Source organism: Pan troglodytes, chromosome 9 (assembly GCF_028858775.2).
Source record: "Pan troglodytes isolate AG18354 chromosome 9, NHGRI_mPanTro3-v2.0_pri, whole genome shotgun sequence".
NCBI classification, from domain to species: Eukaryota; Metazoa; Chordata; class Mammalia; order Primates; family Hominidae; genus Pan; species Pan troglodytes.
Genome location: NC_072407.2, coordinates 26,784,595 through 26,804,135, shown reverse-complemented (window position 1 = coordinate 26,804,135; position 19,541 = coordinate 26,784,595). Strand labels below are relative to the sequence as shown.

General features: G+C 34.8%; 1 protein-coding gene and 1 long non-coding RNA gene across 23 annotated transcripts in view; one reads left to right on the top strand and one right to left on the bottom strand.

Moving 5' to 3' along the window:
• Positions 1-19,541, bottom strand: part of GAS2 (growth arrest specific 2) — a 731,425-nt gene that overhangs the window by 591,293 nt on the left and 120,591 nt on the right. For 19 of the 22 annotated variants that reach the window (XR_008538012.2, XR_008538008.2, XR_008538009.2 and 16 more), the window contains exon 7: positions 14,578-14,685. Coding sequence is in view for 12 of the 22 variants with exons in the window: in XM_009460085.5 (XP_009458360.1) it covers positions 14,578-14,685 (108 nt within the window). In the remaining 10 variants the exon portion in view is untranslated. The other 3 variants (XM_063783942.1, XM_063783941.1, XM_063783943.1) reach the window with 2 other exon arrangements.
• LOC107967043 (uncharacterized) lies at positions 977-17,661 on the top strand. The gene is made up of 3 exons (XR_001707211.3): positions 977-4,319; positions 8,273-8,319; positions 17,432-17,661. It is a non-coding gene; the product is annotated as an uncharacterized LOC107967043 (long non-coding RNA).

Here is a 19,541-nt window from a genome sequence, read left to right as displayed (position 1 = left end):
TGTAATAAAGTCCTAGAGAAAATTGTTAAGTAAATGAAACATTTAATTTCAGGGTAAAACTTTCTACTTTGGGGGAATATCCTACTATATTGTTCTGAGTTCCCTCTCACCTCACGTGTGTTGGTCCCTTGCTTCCTGTCTAGGCCCTACCACTGTATTATGAAAGTAATGGCCCTACCATTGCTATTTATTTATTTGTTTATTTAAACTTTATGTAAGTTCCAGGGTAGCTGTGCAGAAAGTACAGGTTACATAGGTATACGTGTGCCATGGTATTTTGCTGCACCTATCAAGCTTTCACCTAGGTTTTAAGCCCTGCATGCATTAGCTATTTGTTCTGATGCTCTTCCTCACCTCACCTCCCCTACTCCCACAGGCCCCAGTGTGTGTTGTTCCCCTGCCCTTGTCCATATGTTCTCATTGTTCAACTCCTACTTATGAGTGAGAACATGCAGTGTTTGGTTTTCTGTTCCTGTGTTAGTTTGCTGAGGATGATGGCTTCCAGTTTCATCCATGTCCCTGCAAAGGATATGACCACATTCCTTTTTTTGTGGCTGCATAATATTCCATGCCTACCATTCATTTCAATGGCAAAAACCGCAATTACTTTTGCACCAACCTAATATTTACCCTCAGAAAGTTATATGACACAGGAGACACTCTTTTCTACTCTACTACTTTCTTCAGTTGTAATTAAAAATGTAATTTATGTAGCATCTTAAGCTCACAATTAGAGAGATTAACTCAAAATTAGAGATTCCAAACTCACAAGGAGACAGTTTATCTGAAAGGTAATTTGTTGAAAGGCTTTCAATAGGAATCAAAGGATATGTTTCAGATTCTCTGACTAAGCATCAGGATGACAAAGTCAAGTCATCTTTGGGAAAACTGTTTCCCCTCCCATGATTAGATAGTATTATAGCTGTAATTTTTAAAATTTATTTAAGGCTACTTTCTCTTTTATCTTTAGAATATTTCATGTTCACTTTTCCTCCAGTTGATATATGTATACATGTTATCTATCAGATCTATGAATGCTGTACATGAGGGAAGAGGCTGTTCATGTCACTGGTGCCAAGATGTCAATTAACATTCAGGTTCACCTGGAATTCTTTCAGTACTTATTGGTGGATTTATTTTTGTTACAAGATGTTGGGGAAATACAGGAGATAAATAAGATCTTCAAGGTTGGACATGTTATTCCTTGCTCTGCTCCTTGGAATGCATGCCCCTACCTGCCTGTCATGTTGGCTATAGGTTGTTAGAGAAATAGTAGGAGGTATAAGGTGTTTTGTAAACATAACCCTGGGAGGGGAGTTTTGTGACACATATCCTGTGGTTCAAAGTGCCTCCCTGGGCAACACTAAAGCCCACCTTAGGTTAAGTCCTACCAGGTGGACAGGCAATGTGATGTGAATAAAACTGTCTGCCATATGAGTTTCCATACTTTTTCTATTAACCCTGGACCTCATTAGGAACATAAGGAGTTCCTTAAGATCTTAGCATGATTATCAAAATAGAGTCCAGGACTGAGTAACATTAGCATGAATGTTATCATCGGTAGATGATAACAAATTAATGTGTTACTTTGTCTGCATGTTACGGTTCTGGAATGAAATTCTTAGAGACCTTATGCCTAACGCAAAAGCTAGAAGACAAATTTGAAATCAGGCCTGCATTTTATCTGCCTTTAAATGAGATCTTAGAAAGACTATTCATTTTCTCTGCATTCCCCCATAGTCTATGAAGCCAGACTTTAGGAAAATATGACAAATGAACTATGTTGGGAGTGAAAGTTAGAGACTGTGAACCAAGGTATCAGTTTCTGAGAAAAGGAAATAATAAAACATTGGATAGTTTGGTTTAGCAAAAACAACAAAAGGTCAGAAAGCCCATTACAAGGTGATGTCTCAAATAATTTGTTCCCACGGAGTTTGTGGTCCCATAAAACTTGCCTATAACATAAACTAGATCATCAAGTACTCTGGCCTAGAGAGAAGGCAGTTTTCCATAATTGGCAAGAGTGTTTGAAGGGCAAGCTGTGAGTGTAGTGCTGGGAGATTAGAAGTTGGCATGAAAAGCTGGTGTGTAAAAGAGATAGTGATGTAAAAGAAAGCTACAATTGGGAGATGAATAACACCTTGATGTAGTGATTTCTTATTGCTGGTGTTTGTTTAAAGAAATAGACAAAATGCCATTAAATACCTTGCCAGGGCTTTTGTTGTCATTTTGCTTTGTTGTTGTTGTTTTAGTAACATCTGGAATTTCTTTATAAAGAAAATTGAATGATATATTCTTAGGACAACATATAAACCCAAATTTTCACACACTGTTCCTCCCAAAACCTACATAAAGAGCTCCTTAAGATCTTACTCTGCTTCTAACAAGATGGCAGACTATATCATGAAACACTGTACGCCCAGCCTTCAAATGAAAATGTTAATACACCATTTCAGTGAACTAAAAGTTGATGTGAATCAGTAAACCTCTTGCAATGGAAGGACTGGCCGTTTAGATGAAGGAGGTGCCTGCTGGATCCAGGACCAAGATTATGTGTTTTTACTGAGGTGGTGAAATTCAAAATGTCAAGTATTAAAGGGAAATGCAAGACAAGCTCTAAAATGACCAGTGATGTAGAAACTTAACTCACTAAGTTTATGAAAAAGCACTAAATAAATGAGTCCTAATTTATCATAGTGAATCTTGTAACAGCAGCATTTCCACCATGTTTGACTATGTTCAATACAAACTCAAAATGGCCACACTTGCAAAGCATATTTCTTAATGAATCCAGCTACATCCTATTTATGCAACTTGAACCCATGGGAGAACTATAGACAATTTATATGACAGTTATTTCACAGGTTTTTTTCTTTGGCAGCTAGAAGACTAATCAGTTATTCAAGAACACAACACATTATGCATAATTATTTCATTTCTTTCCCCTTTGCAAAAAAAATCATTCACATATCAGTATAGAACATATAAACAAAGAAATATCCTTGTCAGGATGTCTACAGAAAGTTAAAAGAAAAATCTTACAAACATTGCGAGTAGACATTACTATGTATTGTTTGCTTTGTAATTTAAGGAAAACAATGCCAAAATCAAAAACACAGTGAAGAACTATTTTCATTTATATAAAGTTTTTTTAAAAAAAACTTCAAAAGGAAATTTTACTGTGTGAAATTTAAATCATATAAAATTTAGATATAAATTTTCATAATATAATTTAACCTGGATCAATCACTAACAGGATTACTTTAGGAAAATTACTAAATTTCTATTAGCTGCAGTTTCTTCATCGATAAGATTTATAAATTAACAATCACACTAATTTTTGTCATACAGTAATAATTAAGCTAAAATGAGATAATGTATAAAATGAAAGTACTTTACAAACAATATAAAAGAAAGATATCTGTACTGCTATCAAGAAACAAGACAAAAACAGTTAAGAAAAAATGTTATGTAAAAATTACTTGACAATTTTAGGAAACTTGCTTTCAAAGCATTAGTTGCTATGCCAACATTTTCAGTTTGCACTTGGTCATATGTTTAGTTTAGACCCTTTAATAAAAGTAAAAAATGATACAAAATGCAAATTCATTTCTCTGCCATACCATAGCATGCTCAGAAAATCCTTCCATACCTATTGAAATTAAGAGGATTTAATCTTAACTGACCAAAGGCCATAAATATAAGTTTATAATTGTAGTAAATTGTAAATGTTCCTTAGTTTCTTCATTCCTAGAATAAATTTTTGTTTCTGGAAGACTTTTCAAGCAAAGAAAAGAAAATCAATAACTATACTGAACTATTTTTGTTGGGTTTTCTAGTTTATGTTGTTGTTGTTATTGAGGCTGTTTTGTAAGATTCTGTTTCCTGGGTGCTTTTTTTGTTTTTTGACTCTAGAATAGGGATTGGCTGTTAAATTCCTTGTTTTGCCAAAGCACATAGGCAAAGGAATAAGCAAACTAGGAGCTATGCATTGAGTATAGGTAAATTACTAATGGATTTTAAAAGTTGAACAGTAATACTTACAAAATGACATGCCAAATGTCTATATGGTCTGAAATGGAATGAATAGCATATAATTAAAACTGGGGGCTCTGAAATCAGATACATTAAATTCAAATAAAGGCTTTGACACTTACTGTGTAATCTCTGACAAGCAATTTGCTCTCTAACACTTAATTTCCTTATTGTTACTATGAGGATAACAACAGTGCCTACCTCAAAGAGTTGTGAGGGTTGAAAAAAAAAAAAAAAAGAATCCGAGGAAAGCACTTAGACACCAGATACACAGAAAGCATTTGGTGAGTATTAAATAGTATATGATACAGTTTAGATATTTGTCTCCTACCCATGTCTCATGTTGAAATGTAATCCCCAATGTTGAAGGTGGGGCATGGTGGGAGGTGTTTGGATGATGAGGGCAGATACCTCATGAATGGCTTGGGCCATCCCTTTGGTGATAAGTGAGCTCTCGCACTGAGTTCACAGATTTGGTCATTTTAAAGTGTGTGGCACCTCCCCTCCCACTCTCTCTTGTTCCTACTTTCACCGTGTGAAGTACCTGCTCCCTCTTTTTCTTCCACCATGTGTAGAAACTTCCTGAGGCCTCCTGAGAAGCAGATGCTGCTTTCTGTACAGGCTGCAGAACCAGGAGCCAATTAAACCTATATTCTTTATAATTACTCAATCTCAGGTCTGTCTTTTCTTTTTTTTTTTTTTTTTTGACAGAGTCTCACTCTGTTGCCCAGGCTGGAGTGCAGTGGCGCGATCTCGGCTCACTGCAAGCTCTGCCTCCTGGGTTCACGCCATTCTCCTGTCTCAGCCTCCCAAGTAGCTGGGACTACAGGTGCCTGCCACCACGCCAGGCTAATTTTTTGTAATTTTAGTAGAGACAGCGTTTCACAGTGTTAGCCAGGATGGTCTCAATCTCCTGATCTCATGAGCCCCCCGCCTTGGCCTCCCAAAGTGCTGGGATTACAGGCATGAGCCACGGCCCCCGGCCAATCTCAGGTATTTCTTTATAGCAACGCAGTAACGGCCTAATGCAGTATATGTATATAGAAATATAGGATAAAAAGGTGTATTTTTCCACAAAATTTTTGACTTGGGATTTCAATTTCAGTTGTAGAAAAATCAACCTGAGATCCCTGTTAAAATCAGTTAAAATGTCAAATCAGTGGATCGGTTCAACTCTCTACTATATCGTTGCTTTTCACTATACACACATATATTTCTGTATATATTTTTTGCGTGTGTATGGAGGTGTGTGTCTGTATAATATACACATACACTATATATACATACATATATACACTATATATACATACATATATACACACATATATACACACACACAACATCACTAGATATAAAATACACATGTATAGAACAAATTTATCTTAATGGCAGGAAGGTCATAGCAATGCAGAAATCGGGAATGCAGATTATAGAAGCTGTGCAGTTTTTCAATGAAGTCATTTGACTTTTCAATGCTTCCTTAATATGATTTGTGGCCAATGAAAAAGCAATTGTACATTGATTCTAGATACAGCATAATGGCAAAAGAAAATTATTCAAACTGAAGTAAGGTAGCATGTGTATTGCACAATTTAAAGCCATGGTAAACCTTGCTAACTGAGTTGGAGATGAGTAAGAATGCTTATCAGGTCAAGTGAAGGTAGACACTATTGAAAAATCTACTCATTGCTAAATGGCCAATAGTGGTAAGTTTTTAATGAAGAATAATTTTTGGTTTTGAGCTTCTATTTATTTATTGTTTTTCACATTTAATGTCAGTGGAAGAAGAAATGAGCTCTCTAACTTAAATTAGAATATAGAAAACTGCCCAGATGTATTATTCGGTTGGTGCAAAAGTATTTGCGGATTTTGTCTTTACTTTTAATTATTGTAATAAATACCAAATTTCATTGTCTTTCTTGCTTTTTTGTTCTTTTTTTTTTTTTTTTTTTTGAGACGGAGTCTTGCTCTGTCATCCAGGCTGGAGCGCAGCGGCGAGATCTCCACTCACTGCAAGCTCTGCCTCTCGGCCTCACGCCATTCTCCTGACTCAGCCTCCCGAGCAGCTGAGACTACAGGCGCCCGCCACCACGCTCGGCTAATTTTTTGTATTTTTAGTAGAGACGGGGTTTCACCATGTTAGCCAGGATGGTCTCGATCTCCTGACCTCGTGATCCACCCGCCTCGGCCTCCCAAAGTGCTGGGATTACAGGCATGAGCCACCATGCCCAGCCGTCTTTCTTGCTTTTTTAAAAAAAGTGGTGTCAAATGGATGTAGTTTCAGGGTGCAATTCTTGACAGTTTGTTTTGAATTTTTAAGATTTTTAAAAAAAATCTTAAAGGATAACTCTCAGAAAAAAACACACTAGCTGAATTATTTACAGCAATGGTTAGTTATTACTTATATTGCATTTATCTAAAACATATGCCTATCTTAGAGACTATAGGTTAAGAGTATTTATCAATATCTGCAAAGTCCTTTGAGATATGTTTCACCAAAGTGTAAATTACATCAATGGATGACAAAACAAATGAGAGTGTCTTTAGTGAAGCAAAAACATAAAAGAATTAAAAGCTAAAAGCATTTGAACACATTTTAAATGTTATTGCTTGCATTTCCTGAATTAGTGTTTAGTTTTGAGGCAGTTGGGAGAACTGAGTTTGGAAATATTCATGTATTAATAGTACTCATATTTCTCTTACTATGGCTTAGAGCACTATAAATGTCTGAGATTTTATATACATCAGAAGCAAACACGGCCATATTTTCCCCCTAGAAACAAATCTAGGCATTAATATAATTTTAAAATGGCATCCACTATTCTCATACATTGCTAAATTAGATGACGTGTGTGTGTGTGTGTGTGTGTGTATGTGTATTTTTTTTAATGAATTGTTGACTTTCAGCTGCTGAGTAATGGCTGCTTCTGCAGCATTTCCACTAAGGATAAATGGAGGTTTTAACTTCTTTGCTAGTTGTTTAAAACTCCTTTACATTTTCACACAACAGCCCATTTTTCATCACTAGGAAAAATATGAAATTTGAACCATGCTACTTTTTACTCACAGTAAATCAGTATGTGCCATAAGAGCAAAAAAGAACGTAATATCACCCACTATCATGGACCTTTCCTTAGAGCAAGTCCCAGAAGACATTGCCAAGTTCAGTTGCTATAGCAACAGAGCTTTGGTGCCTCTCTTGCTTGGTTTGTTTCAGAGAGTTGATTTTTACCACACAGGCATAATCCTGAAGAATTTTTATGCTAAGGAAGAAATTACACAGAGTCAATAACAATGTGTGTGACCTTTCTATTGATCTGTGATGATTTAATTTAAAAGTAGCACAAAGGAGGTAATGCCATAACATTTCAAATCCCTTTGCTGACTTCCAATTAAATTATTCATTGTCTTTTCTTTAGGCCCCTCAAGTACTCATATTTCTTAAACTAGAAAAATACCCTTAAGCCACTGGAGCATCAGTATGGAATTTCATATTATTTTATCCAACTGTGAAGTTCTGCTATGAAAATGTCTTGACGTAATACCAGTCTACTTAAAAAATAACTACAATTAGCAAGAGAAGACTCAACAAGACTATACTGGCAATATGGGAGAATTATCTTCTGATTTCTATTGAAAAGATATCAGGACAGATAGCAATATGTCTTATTATAGAATTCTAGTTAATTTTGCCTATTAAGGAGATAGACCACATAAAGAATTTTATACAGTGTCCATCATACAGTAACAAAAATATTATCATACTTTTTATCCTGTCATAATATAGTCAGGCAAATATATTATATATCTTTATATTAGGCACTATTGATTATGCAATTGAATGACCTTTGTATTCTGAATACTTTTAAAGTAAAAATTGTGTAAAAATACTTTACTGTGGTTGAGCATGAAATATATTATAAAAGGTACGGATTATTTAGAGAGGAATAGCCTTTTGAATAAGATATTTGCATTTAATGGACATGCCACAGGTGGCAGCTTGGAGTGGAATGTGTTATAGGTTTGGCAAGTCACGGCTTTGACTTTTACTTATTTTACTACTTACTTAAGAACTTCTCTAAGACTTTATTTTTTCACCTGTAATAAAAAGATAAAAACAATTTCCAAGTTGTATGGTTTAGAAAGAATCCTGTGATATAAATATAAATATAAAGCAGCTGGTAAAATGCCTGGAACAAACGATTCTTATTCAATTGTAGCTGTCTTTTCTTTAAAGGTTTTCCAGTCATGTCCTTGAAAATCATTTCCAAATGGAATTTGAAGGTAAAAATGAGAACAAATTAAATATTCCTTAATACCTTAAAAATATATGAGTTTTAATTGTGGCAAGATGTGGACAACTTTCAATATAAATTCTACGTTACAAATTATTCCATTTGCTTCAATTGACAATGTCTTTCTCAAACTATGTTTCTATGACCTCCTAGCACAGGAAGATGCTCTGGGGGATAAAAAGGTGGGAGGGAGACTATTTCTACGGTTAAATACATTTGGAAAATGCTGAACAATATATTTCCCTCTAGGAGCTTACAGATCACATTAGTATATTGAATCATCCAAGAAATTCCAGGTAAAGTGATCAATACTGCTTAGTGGTAAAAAGTGTAAATTTAGGAGTTAAGCTGCCAGGGTTTAGTGCCCACTTCCAATGCTTATTACCTTAGAACTTTGAGAAGTTACTCAACCTCAGTGTCTCAGTTTCCCCATCTGTAAAATGGAAATGGCAACAACATTTTCCACACGAGTTTGGGAGGTTATAATGAGCTATATCAAGTGTTCTGATACAGGCTAACAAAGGCAATTATCAGTAAATAAGAGCAATTAAAGAAACCTGTTTCAACTCTTAACCATGTTAACTTTTCTTTACAAATAATATTTTTGAACATCTTCTGGAACTATTATTCTTGGGAACACACTTTGAACAACCCTAAGGTACAATATTAGGGTAGTGATAAATTGCAATTAAGTAAAAAAGTATTCATTACATTAGTGAGCAAACCAAGTAGCACAAAATGTTATCTACCTCACAACATGTGACCCCACTGGCTACTACTTTGTCAGAAATTTTTATTATCAGAACATTAGAGCAGCTTAGTTAAGTGTAAAGACCTTATCACATAGATGTTCTATTCACTGGGGCTGTCTGCATCCATTTCATAAATTAGCACAGATAAGTTTATCATATTAGGTTATTTTCCTATCACTAAAAACTGAGCCCTAAAGGAATGGAACACCAAATGGTTAAAATTGTAATGATTAGTAGAGAAAAAACTGAGTACGTAGATCACTGATAGGGTCTGCAAAGATAAGGAAAGACAAGGCATATTATCCAGACAGTAGATAAATATTTGCATATTTCCAGGTGCTAATCCTAAACAATATCAATTTCCAAAATGGAGAGAGAAAATAGTAAAGGAAGACAGCTTCATCTAACGAAAAATATGCTATAAGTTCACAACAATATGCAAAAATTCTCTGTAGTCTAAATAACACCATGACTCCAAAAAACCTCCCCACCATTTTCCGGAAGATAGGAAGCTCAGCAAAAGGGCGATTCAAATGAGCAGCCTGCTAATTAACCTGACAACTTTCAGAGGGCTTTTAATTTATTCTCAGATTTTTAACTGTATCTGTTTGCTGGTTTATCTTAAAGAGTTCATATTTTTAAAATGATCATCAGAAATTTGCAGAACAGAAAAAAATCACACACTCATAATTCTGTGTCCTTGACAAATAAAAACTATTTTCTATTATTCCCATTTTCTTTGTCTTTATCCTAATCATTTCTACACAGAGCTATTTTATATGTAAATATAATTTAAAAGCCTCTTTTTTTCACTTACAATGACGTCTTACGCATTTCCTTCCAACAATACATAGAAGTCTTCAAAATGATCATTTTTAGCACCTGACTACTAATATGCTTTCATGATCAGACATGCAAATGATTTTGAATTGTGTTGTTGGTACACTGAATCCCTTCCTATATATTGTTCTAAAGTGATTTTCAAACTTCAGGACACGTATGAAACACCTGGAGGACTTATTAAAACACAGGAGGCTGGGCCCTACCCTCAGAGTTTCTGATTTAGTAAGTCTTGGGGGAGCCCCAAGAATTTGTATTCTAACAAGTTTCCAAATGATGCTGATGCTGCTAATCTTTGGCCATTTTAAAAATTACTGTTAGAAGAGACTGTGTGCGGTGGCTCATGCCTGTAATCCCAGCACTTTGGGAGGCCAAGGCAGGTGGATCACCTGAGGCCAAGAGTTTGAAGCCAGCCTGGCCAACATGGTGAATTCCTGTCTCTACTTAAAATACAAAAAAAAAAAAATTAAAAATTAAAAATTAGTTGGGTGTGATGGTACACACTATAATCCCAGTTACTTGGGAGGCTGAGTCACAAGAATCGCTTGAACCTGGGAGATGGAGGTTGCAGTGAGCCGCAGCACTGCACTCCAACTTGGAGTACTTAGGTAGAACATAGCCATCAAATTGGAATTGATAAGTCAAATACCACAGACATTATTATTGCATCTAAGACATATTTCTGAAGTCCTTTTTTACAGGCTCATTCGGATTTCAATTGCCAAGTGACTTCTTGATACTTGAAGTCTATGTAGATACCAACTGACTGAATAAACAAATGAACAAGAGAAAATTCTCTCCTCCCTGAAATCAAGACATTAGTCCTGAGATCCACCTATTTACATTTCAAAGATACGTATTATGGTTGAATGGGAATAATCCAAATCTCTGTTAATCCAAATCTCTGTTACTGCAGAAATCAGCAGGTTTTATCATCGCTCTCCAAATTCAAAGTCACTGAAAAATAACTGAAATATTTATATCTTGGAGGAGAGTACATTTGCATCTGCACAATATAGATAAAAATTAGCTGCATTTGATAGTTCAAAAAAACAATGTTGCTCTTTGGAAAGTACTAGGCAAAAATTTGGCTTTGACAAATTATTTTTCATAAGCTAGAAACAAAAAAAATTCCCATTTGGCAATGGATTATTAGGATGTTTTCCTAAATCCTCAGAGGTTTTTCTCTGTACTAAAGGATTCTTAACATTTAGGCATGGATTAATCCTCACCTGTAAATGGAGAAATATGAACATAAACAAGCCTGTCTACAAAAGTACATAGATGCCTCTATTAATACATAAGTACACATTAGATAGCCATGTATGGGAAGTATCTATTCATACATTGGTTTCCAGAAACCCACAGACAAGACATATGCTTAGTAAAGATATTCTCTGCAGAAAATATCTTCCCGGTCTTCCTTTGAAATTTGCAGGCATTCTTATTTCTTCATTCATAGTTGTTGTTACTGTATCTGTTTGAATGTATAGGGAAGATATGTTCATATACATACATAATCATAAGTCGACACATAAAGTGATTAGGTGTGGTCAACAAACCTTGTAAGGTGCTTAGCAATGGAATCGTTAACTCTGGCTTAGTTAAGCATCAGTCAAGAGTTAACGGTGTTAGGCACAGGCTTATCAAAAGAATCTTGTACCTATGACTTTCTCTTTTTTATTTTTTATTTTTTGAGACGGAGTTTTGCTCTTGTTGTCCAGGCTGGAGTGCAATGGCATGATCTTGGCTCACCACAACCTCCACCTCCCGGGTTCAAACAATTCTCCTGCCTCAGCCTTGCAAGTAGCTGGAAATACAGGCATGTGCCACCAAGCCCAGCTAATTTTGTATTTTTAATAGAGGTGGGGTTTCTCCATGTTGGTCAGGCTGGTCTCGAACTCCCAACCTCAGGTGATCTGCCCGCCTCGGCCTCCCAAAGTGCTGGGATTACAGGCGTAAGCCACTGTGCCTGGCGTATCTATGACTTCCTAAGGAAGAATTCTTACTGAGTTAGTGTTCTGGTAATTGTTTTATCTTTAAGTAAAGGTAAACAGTCTCATTAGCCTTAAGTGACCCTGAATTGTTCTTTGCATTGGACAGGTTCATTATGACCATATGAATACACTGCTGCTCTCAGGGTGAACAACTAACTAGGGGAAAAATGTTAAGACACAATGTATGTGTCATTGTATGTATACTTTACAGAATAATATACATAAATACTGTCAGTAAATATGACCATATTAGGCAGCCTCAAAAAAAAGTGACAAAGTTTAAAATATGCCCAATGTGAAAGATGCAAATTTAAGAAATGCAAGAACTGCAATGAAGACACTATGAGGCAGTTGTTCACCTAGTATGTGTGAGAATTTGACTATAGGCACTTACTACTTAATCCAGGTGTTCAAGGAAATACAGTTAAAACATTAGCAGCGACAACCATATGATCATTTGAAAACCAATTCAATACCTATGAGATTTTGTGAGTAGTAACTGCCAGTTCCTTACATGCGTAAGGAGCAGAATGGCAATCAATTAAATATAGTCCCTACCACAAATTGAAAGTACTAGCATAAGCATACGCACATCAAGGAGACATGTTTAGGTTTTCTAGTTAACACAGAGGAGGAAATAGGGAAAAATATACAATTCAAGGCACATGTGACCTGCCTATGAAATTTTAATTTTTAAGCCTCCACGGATAACCAGACACATAGACAGGAGCCTTTTTTAGAATCATGTTACTCCTTCAGGGTGGAAATGAACTCATGACAAGCCAAAGGATAAGTATTTCAATCAATATATGTTCAAGAATGTTTTCCTTTTTTGACAAATAGTTTTGGTTTGTAATTTAGGCAGTGATAGAAATTTATCTTTGTTAAAAATTAAGTTTTTAAAAAACGTTTCATTTTAAAGGGAAATATTATAAAAATAGTAAAATTGTATGTGGATAGTATAAAAATGAAGAGAATAAATGATTAACGTTCATTAAGACACTATTCTAAAACATGTCATAATAGCATGATGCCATTACTTGCTGGACTAATCAGTGAATAACCACATCACAGTTAACTCTCTTATTGCAGGTTCACCTGAAACATTAGAAGTAAGAAATTGAGTGTGCACAATATGTTCTTATGTATTAGTTGATATTAAATTATTATCCCTAAGAAATTTGATATAATTTTTTCAGTACAGCAAATCTCAATTTCTCTATAAATAATGCATGAATAGATTTAATCAAAAGATAACTATTTCTTGAAAAGAAAAACGGAATATCAAAAAACCTGCCTTATATAGTAAGGACTATAAAAACATGTTATTCACAAATGTGGACATTAAAATCCTTGACAAATGACTAAATTTGCATCTGAAATCACAGATGCAAATAAACATATGTAATATATATTTTTGACTGAAGATATTAGGTTACATTGCAGGAAGAAGTATATAATTTATTAATCATGTGCTTTATTAACACTTTTATTACAAAAAGGAATAACTGTTTAAACAAATGACTCTCTCTGTTCTGATTCTAAGCTCTGGAGCCTAATATTCTAAAGGAGACTGATTATCAATTGAGAAAGGTCAACCCGGTAACATTTAAACACATCTGTGGAGATTCTAGATCACTATTATTTAATGTACTAACGTGACAGCAGGCAGTTTGACTTAACAAAATATGTATGCTATCCTTGCAATAAAGAACAAAAGAACAATAAGCAACTCAGACAACTGCCTTTCCTAGTGAGGCCATCTACGCAGATCTGTCTCATACTCCAATAATAACACATTGTTATAGCCTTTTGCTGCTATTCCAAAGCAGAATAGCAATTATTTCCTGGAAATTTAAGAAATATATTAGTAAATGCTAATCTAAAATTAGATTAAAATTCAAAATCATTAACATTATATTTTAAGGCTAAAATTATGATTAAACTTTCTTTTTTAAACTACATGTTGCAGAGCCTTTAAAAAGACCTGTTATACCAATAAGTTTTGGTCAAAAGTAGAAATTAAGAAAACTTTACAAGGGCAAAATTTCAACAGAGTCATTGCAGATTTGAGTATTGTGAGAATACACATTGCTGGTACTAGATGTACGTATTCAAATCATTCTATTCTACAAAACAGCAGGATATTTTTTAACTTTTTCAACTGAGGAAAGAATACAGCTTTTTAAAAAAACATCACAACCTCTGTTCCTTTAGAAATGTAAACCATAAAGCAGAAAATTACTTTTATTTACAACTGCAGATTTCTAGGAATGTATCTCTATTTTTCATTTTCTTTTCTTTTTTTTTTTTAAAAAAAAAGAATTATTGGTCTTAGTAAAAGCCACAAACTTACTTTGAGAGATTAAATTATCTTGATTCTTAGCAAAACATAACACAAGTGGAAAGCCTTCTTCATCTATTTGATCTCCATGGTGTCTTTGGTGTATATGCGTTTTGGTATATGTACAAAGAGACAACAGTTGTATTTAGCCTTCAGTAGTACATTATAATGTATGTTACTTTAAAAAAATTCATACCATGTATCTTTAAACGTAAGCACCATATGGAAGTTCCTGCTCTTATCTGTCATATTTCCCCTAACTCAAATTCTGAATCTTCCCATAAAAACAAGATAAGTGAAAAGTAAAACTTTACCCTAATGAAGAGGATCTTTTCTCCCACTCGGTATCTTCCTTGGGAGAGCCGCTCCACACAGAACTTGTTTGGGCATTTGCAAGGAGGATCTTCAGAAATTCGTTTCACCTGAAATAGAAGAGCAGGCACATTCATTTGTCTTAATTAGGTTGCATTTATGCTAATTTGCTCCAAGGACTCCACGGCCCCTGAACCCTTAATGACTTTAAACTTGTTCTTTATCTATGGACATCATGTGAGCATAGGAATATCACATTAAATCATAACCATGTAAAGTTCAGGCCCCAAAGACATCTGAAGTTAAATGACTGCACTAAGGCATAAGCTAGCTAATGACAGTGATGATGCTGGAGGATAATGAGCAGGAAACCAACTGAAATTATAGACTATACATAATCAGCTGGGTTCCTACTTTTGGAGGACTAAAAAGATCATGCACATTTGGGTTGTCAAGGTCAACCTATTAAAAACCAGAATAGAAAGTATGTTAACGTAGAGTTTATGTTACTTCAGTATAATTTTAATTATATTAATTTTACCCAGTTTCAAAATAAATTAGAGTGAATTTAACAAGTTGTTTTTTTAAGGAGACTATTGTTTCATCTTATTTTGAACTCTAAGATTTTCTGTAAGAATTAATCTCTCATATACTCAGATTTACCCTGCAACTCACTCCATCTCAGTAATTCCTACCTATCAAACCCTACTTCTTTGACCATGTTTTATAGCTTATGTGTGTCCTATGTAATTGATGCTTGAATATCAGATTTTTATAACTGTTATATCTATTCTCCCACTCTTTTAAAAATACATAATCTAAATGATATGTGCATAAAGCTTATGAATAGTTGTGATTACTAGACGATAATATAATAGTCCACGATTTTAGGAACAATTTTATGTTTATGTTTTCCCTGATGGGGAACCACCCACTCTGTTTGCTCTTCAACTAACCAACCAACCAAACAACCCAAAACAATAATCTCCTGTGTTTTGAGGAAAAGTTTCCATGAAAGAAACAGAAAGCCGTAAATGATGTGCAGTCTGAATTTAGAAGCTAGATAGAACAAATTTAGAAATTGGCCTGGATTTTCCTCACCCGAATTCTTCCACAAAGATGTCATGGGGTCTACATTTATGTCATGAAAGATATGCAATCATGCCTTCAAATAATTCAATTTTTGACTTTAATCAGCCTTCTAAGCAAAAACTGTGCAGAGAGTAAAACATGAACTCAATTGAATGTTAATGTAAAGGAATTAAACAACTTGTTTTTCCTAGAATAAGAAATGTTCCAGAAAGTTTGAAAGCATAAGACAATAGAAGAATAACCAAAAAAAGGAAAAAAAACCCTGAAATTAAATTTATCTCATAAATTTATCGCATGTACAATTATGACTCAATGAGGATGTATACAAAGAGAACCAACACTATTTTGGGGGGAAAAGAACAAAAGAACCAACTTTAATATATACATTGCCATTAGTCCTTTTTGCCGTCCTTAATTTTGCTGACATATAAACCTATGGCTTTTGGCACTTATTTTTATCATAGCATATTGTATCTCATTTAGTGGTTAACCTTAATGTCTTCTTGCTAGACTGAGTTCCTTTGGAGTTAAGATGGTATTTCATTATATTTTAAAATCATTGATATAAAGCACATCTTAATGGCAAATAAATATTCATTAAATACACATTGACTAAATAGATATATAAGAACATGAATCTATACAGGCCACAGGGGGAAATTAGAGGAACAAAATAATCATGGATTCAAAGAACCTTAGAAATAGCTTTCATCAAAAAATGAGAAAACTACTTAACATTAAGTTAGTGATTAGGGCAATTACTTTGTGTTCCGAGTTTGTTCTGTCATATTATACTTGGTCTATAGATACATTCACCCCAACACTAATAGATTTCTGTTCTAAGAGATTTTTTGAAAGGTTATTTCTGAATGGGATGATGATAATAAAACAAGATATATAAAAGTTGAATAAAGATCACATCATTTCCTTCCAATAATGCAGAACCACATTCTAGGACTGAGGGTAGGGTCACAGGTCCAATGAATGTTGTCTATAGTTCCTGTTTTCAGTATTTTTCTATGTGTTTCTCTTTCTATATGTGTTTATAAAATATGTTTAAATATAAATGTGTGTATATACATGTAAAATATGTTTATGCCATTGCTAGAAGTGGTACCATTTTCCTTATCACCACAAATAAGGGCTTCCATGAGGAAAGCAAGGATGAAGAAAGGGAGGGGCATTGGGAGAAGGGGTCGATCATCCAGAAGAAAATCAGAGTGACAGCATCAAGAAAACACATGGCCTGAGGCCTGAACTTTAGGAGGATCATGCTTGGCACAATTTTGCTGCCATGTGGTAATTAACCAAAGAGTAAATTGATGTTCAACTGGTTCCTCCTGTAAAAAATGACAATCACAAGTCTGTATGGAAAGTAATTCCATTTTGCAGTCTTCTTAGACAAAAGACAGAAACTCTTGGTATCAAATGAAATAAAATACAAGAAACATTTTCTCAAGTGGCCTGCCCTTCTCAAATGCCTTTCTAGCTTTGAAAATGGAGTTGACTTTAAAAGTCAAGGGCTGTTTTTGTAGTTGTATGAGAGGTGGAAGCAGAAATGGAAGAAACAAGGCCAGACTGTGGCCAGTGGAAATATATTGTTAAGTAAACAGTGACTGATGACATCTGTGCTTCTTACATTACCTAGGGAAAAGTCAGTCTGGCAGGTGTTCTTTTTTGGCTAGGAACCCAGCCAGTTTTCTGCTGAAATGGGATTTCAAGAGGAGCCTGATTACTCAGAATTATACTATCTCTCATCCCCAGACTGAGGAAGTTGATGGAGAAGAGGAAGAAAGTAAGAATGATTTCTGAGAACTGTATTCAACTCATTGTGTGAGAACTAGCTCGCGAAGAGGAGAACTAAACCTGACTCCACCGTTTTATCACAGCTGAATCACTCTATCAGGACATCTGGAGAATAAATTAATCTGAATGGAAACCACTGTGTTTCTTTCATGATATCTTGATTAAAGAAGGTGATGTATTTTCCACATAAAGGGTCACCTATTTTTTCCCACTATTCCCCTAAGTATCAAACAAAGAAATGTGAAGAAACATTGAAGGTTTCAAAACTGGCAGTTATTGCTGAAACTGTTCACTGGAATATAATATCTTCACACAGATCTGCTTCTTTTGCTTTCTCTCTTTTTTCTTCATTTCTTCTTTTTTTTCCCTTCTTTTACTCCTCCTCTTTCTCTTTTTCCTCCTCCTTTTCTCTTTTGGGGTGGCAGATAATAGCTTTCCCAGAGTAAAATTAGCCAATATTATTAACTAAACACAGAAACTCTGCAAGCAATCTCTATTTTATATTTCTATTCTAAAACCCATGTTGGAGTACATCATTTTCAACCCCGAACTGCTATATGTGCCTCACATGCAGTGAAGCAGTTACTATAGGAACAATTTCCTTTTATATTAGATGTATTAATTTCTGATTTAAAACATTAGTGAAGCTGAAATTACTTTTCTCTCTGCTCCACTGTTCCTGAAACAAAACACTTCAGTAAAAAAAAAAACCTATCAAACAGAATGCAAATAGTTCAATGCAGTTTTCCCCAGTGTAAAATGAAGGAATAAGAGACTTCTGTGGTCAAATAAGTTTAGAAGATTCCAGGTTAAACAAGATCTTATTATGGAACTCACTAGAGCCTTTGATATGCCAAAGTTTATCACCAGACTCTGGATGAGGACTACAGTCCTAATCTATATATAGTAAGTTGTATTTCTCAAACTAATTTAACCGTGGTGTGTTTGATCAAACATTGATTGAAAAATGCCATTTTAAAGACTTGTGAAACATAATATTCTAGCTGACAAAGTTACAGAAATATCCACATTGTATATTCCTACATTTGATTAAAACTTTGAGCAGATGTTTATGTTCTAAATTCTGGTAAACTTTAAAGAAGTTTTAAAGCTCCTGAGAAATCCATTCCATTGTTCTCAACTGAGAGCATACAATTTGGGAGTAGGGGAGAACCACCATGTATTGACTGACTGGCTTACTATTGTATGGAAAATCTTTATTTCACTCTCTTTTTCTGAAGTCCTTTTCCTAGTTTTCCTATCACCTTCTTGCCCTCTCTTCTTTTTCTCCCCATCTCAAGGATTGCCAGATAGGGGACAAGCTAGTGAAGAAAGAAAATCATCCTAGCTACTTCTAGGTTCACAGAAATAGCTTCAAGTGGCAGCATCTCCACCCTCTAAAAATCTACAGTAGAAATGAAAGGTGCATGCATTTCCAGAGCATGTGGCCAACATGGTAAACAGAATAAGGGAGAAGGTTAAACCTTAATTAGCTACATTGATAATTTATCCAAAAAACACAGTACTGGATGTAGATCGATAAAATATGGTCTTTGTCTTTGAGTACAAAGTCTGCACCTTGAGATGAAAGGACATTTACACCCAAAAAGGTAAATGCTTCATTAAATAGATACAAATACTTGGCAGCACCAAGGAATGATTTGCCAGTTATACCTGGAATGAGAGATACCAGAAAAATCTTTATATAGGGGGTAGCGCAACCTGAATTTTAAAAGATGGAAAGGTGTTTAAAAGTAGTGTAACAGGTGAGTAGGCAGAAGTATAGTGAGAAAGCAACAATGGCTTCATCAAAATTCAGGGACTAATGCAGCAGACAAAATAGCCAGAAAACACACAGTAGGCCAGAATATGGAGGGCTATGGACTATATGACATATGAACGAGCTTGGATTTCACCCAAATGTTATAGTGCACCCTATATAATTTTTTTTTAGTTTTTTATTATTATTATACTTTAAGTTTTAGGGTACAGGTGCACATTGTGCAGGTTAGTTACATATGTATACATGTGCCATGCTGGTGCGCTGCACCCACTAACTCGTCATCTA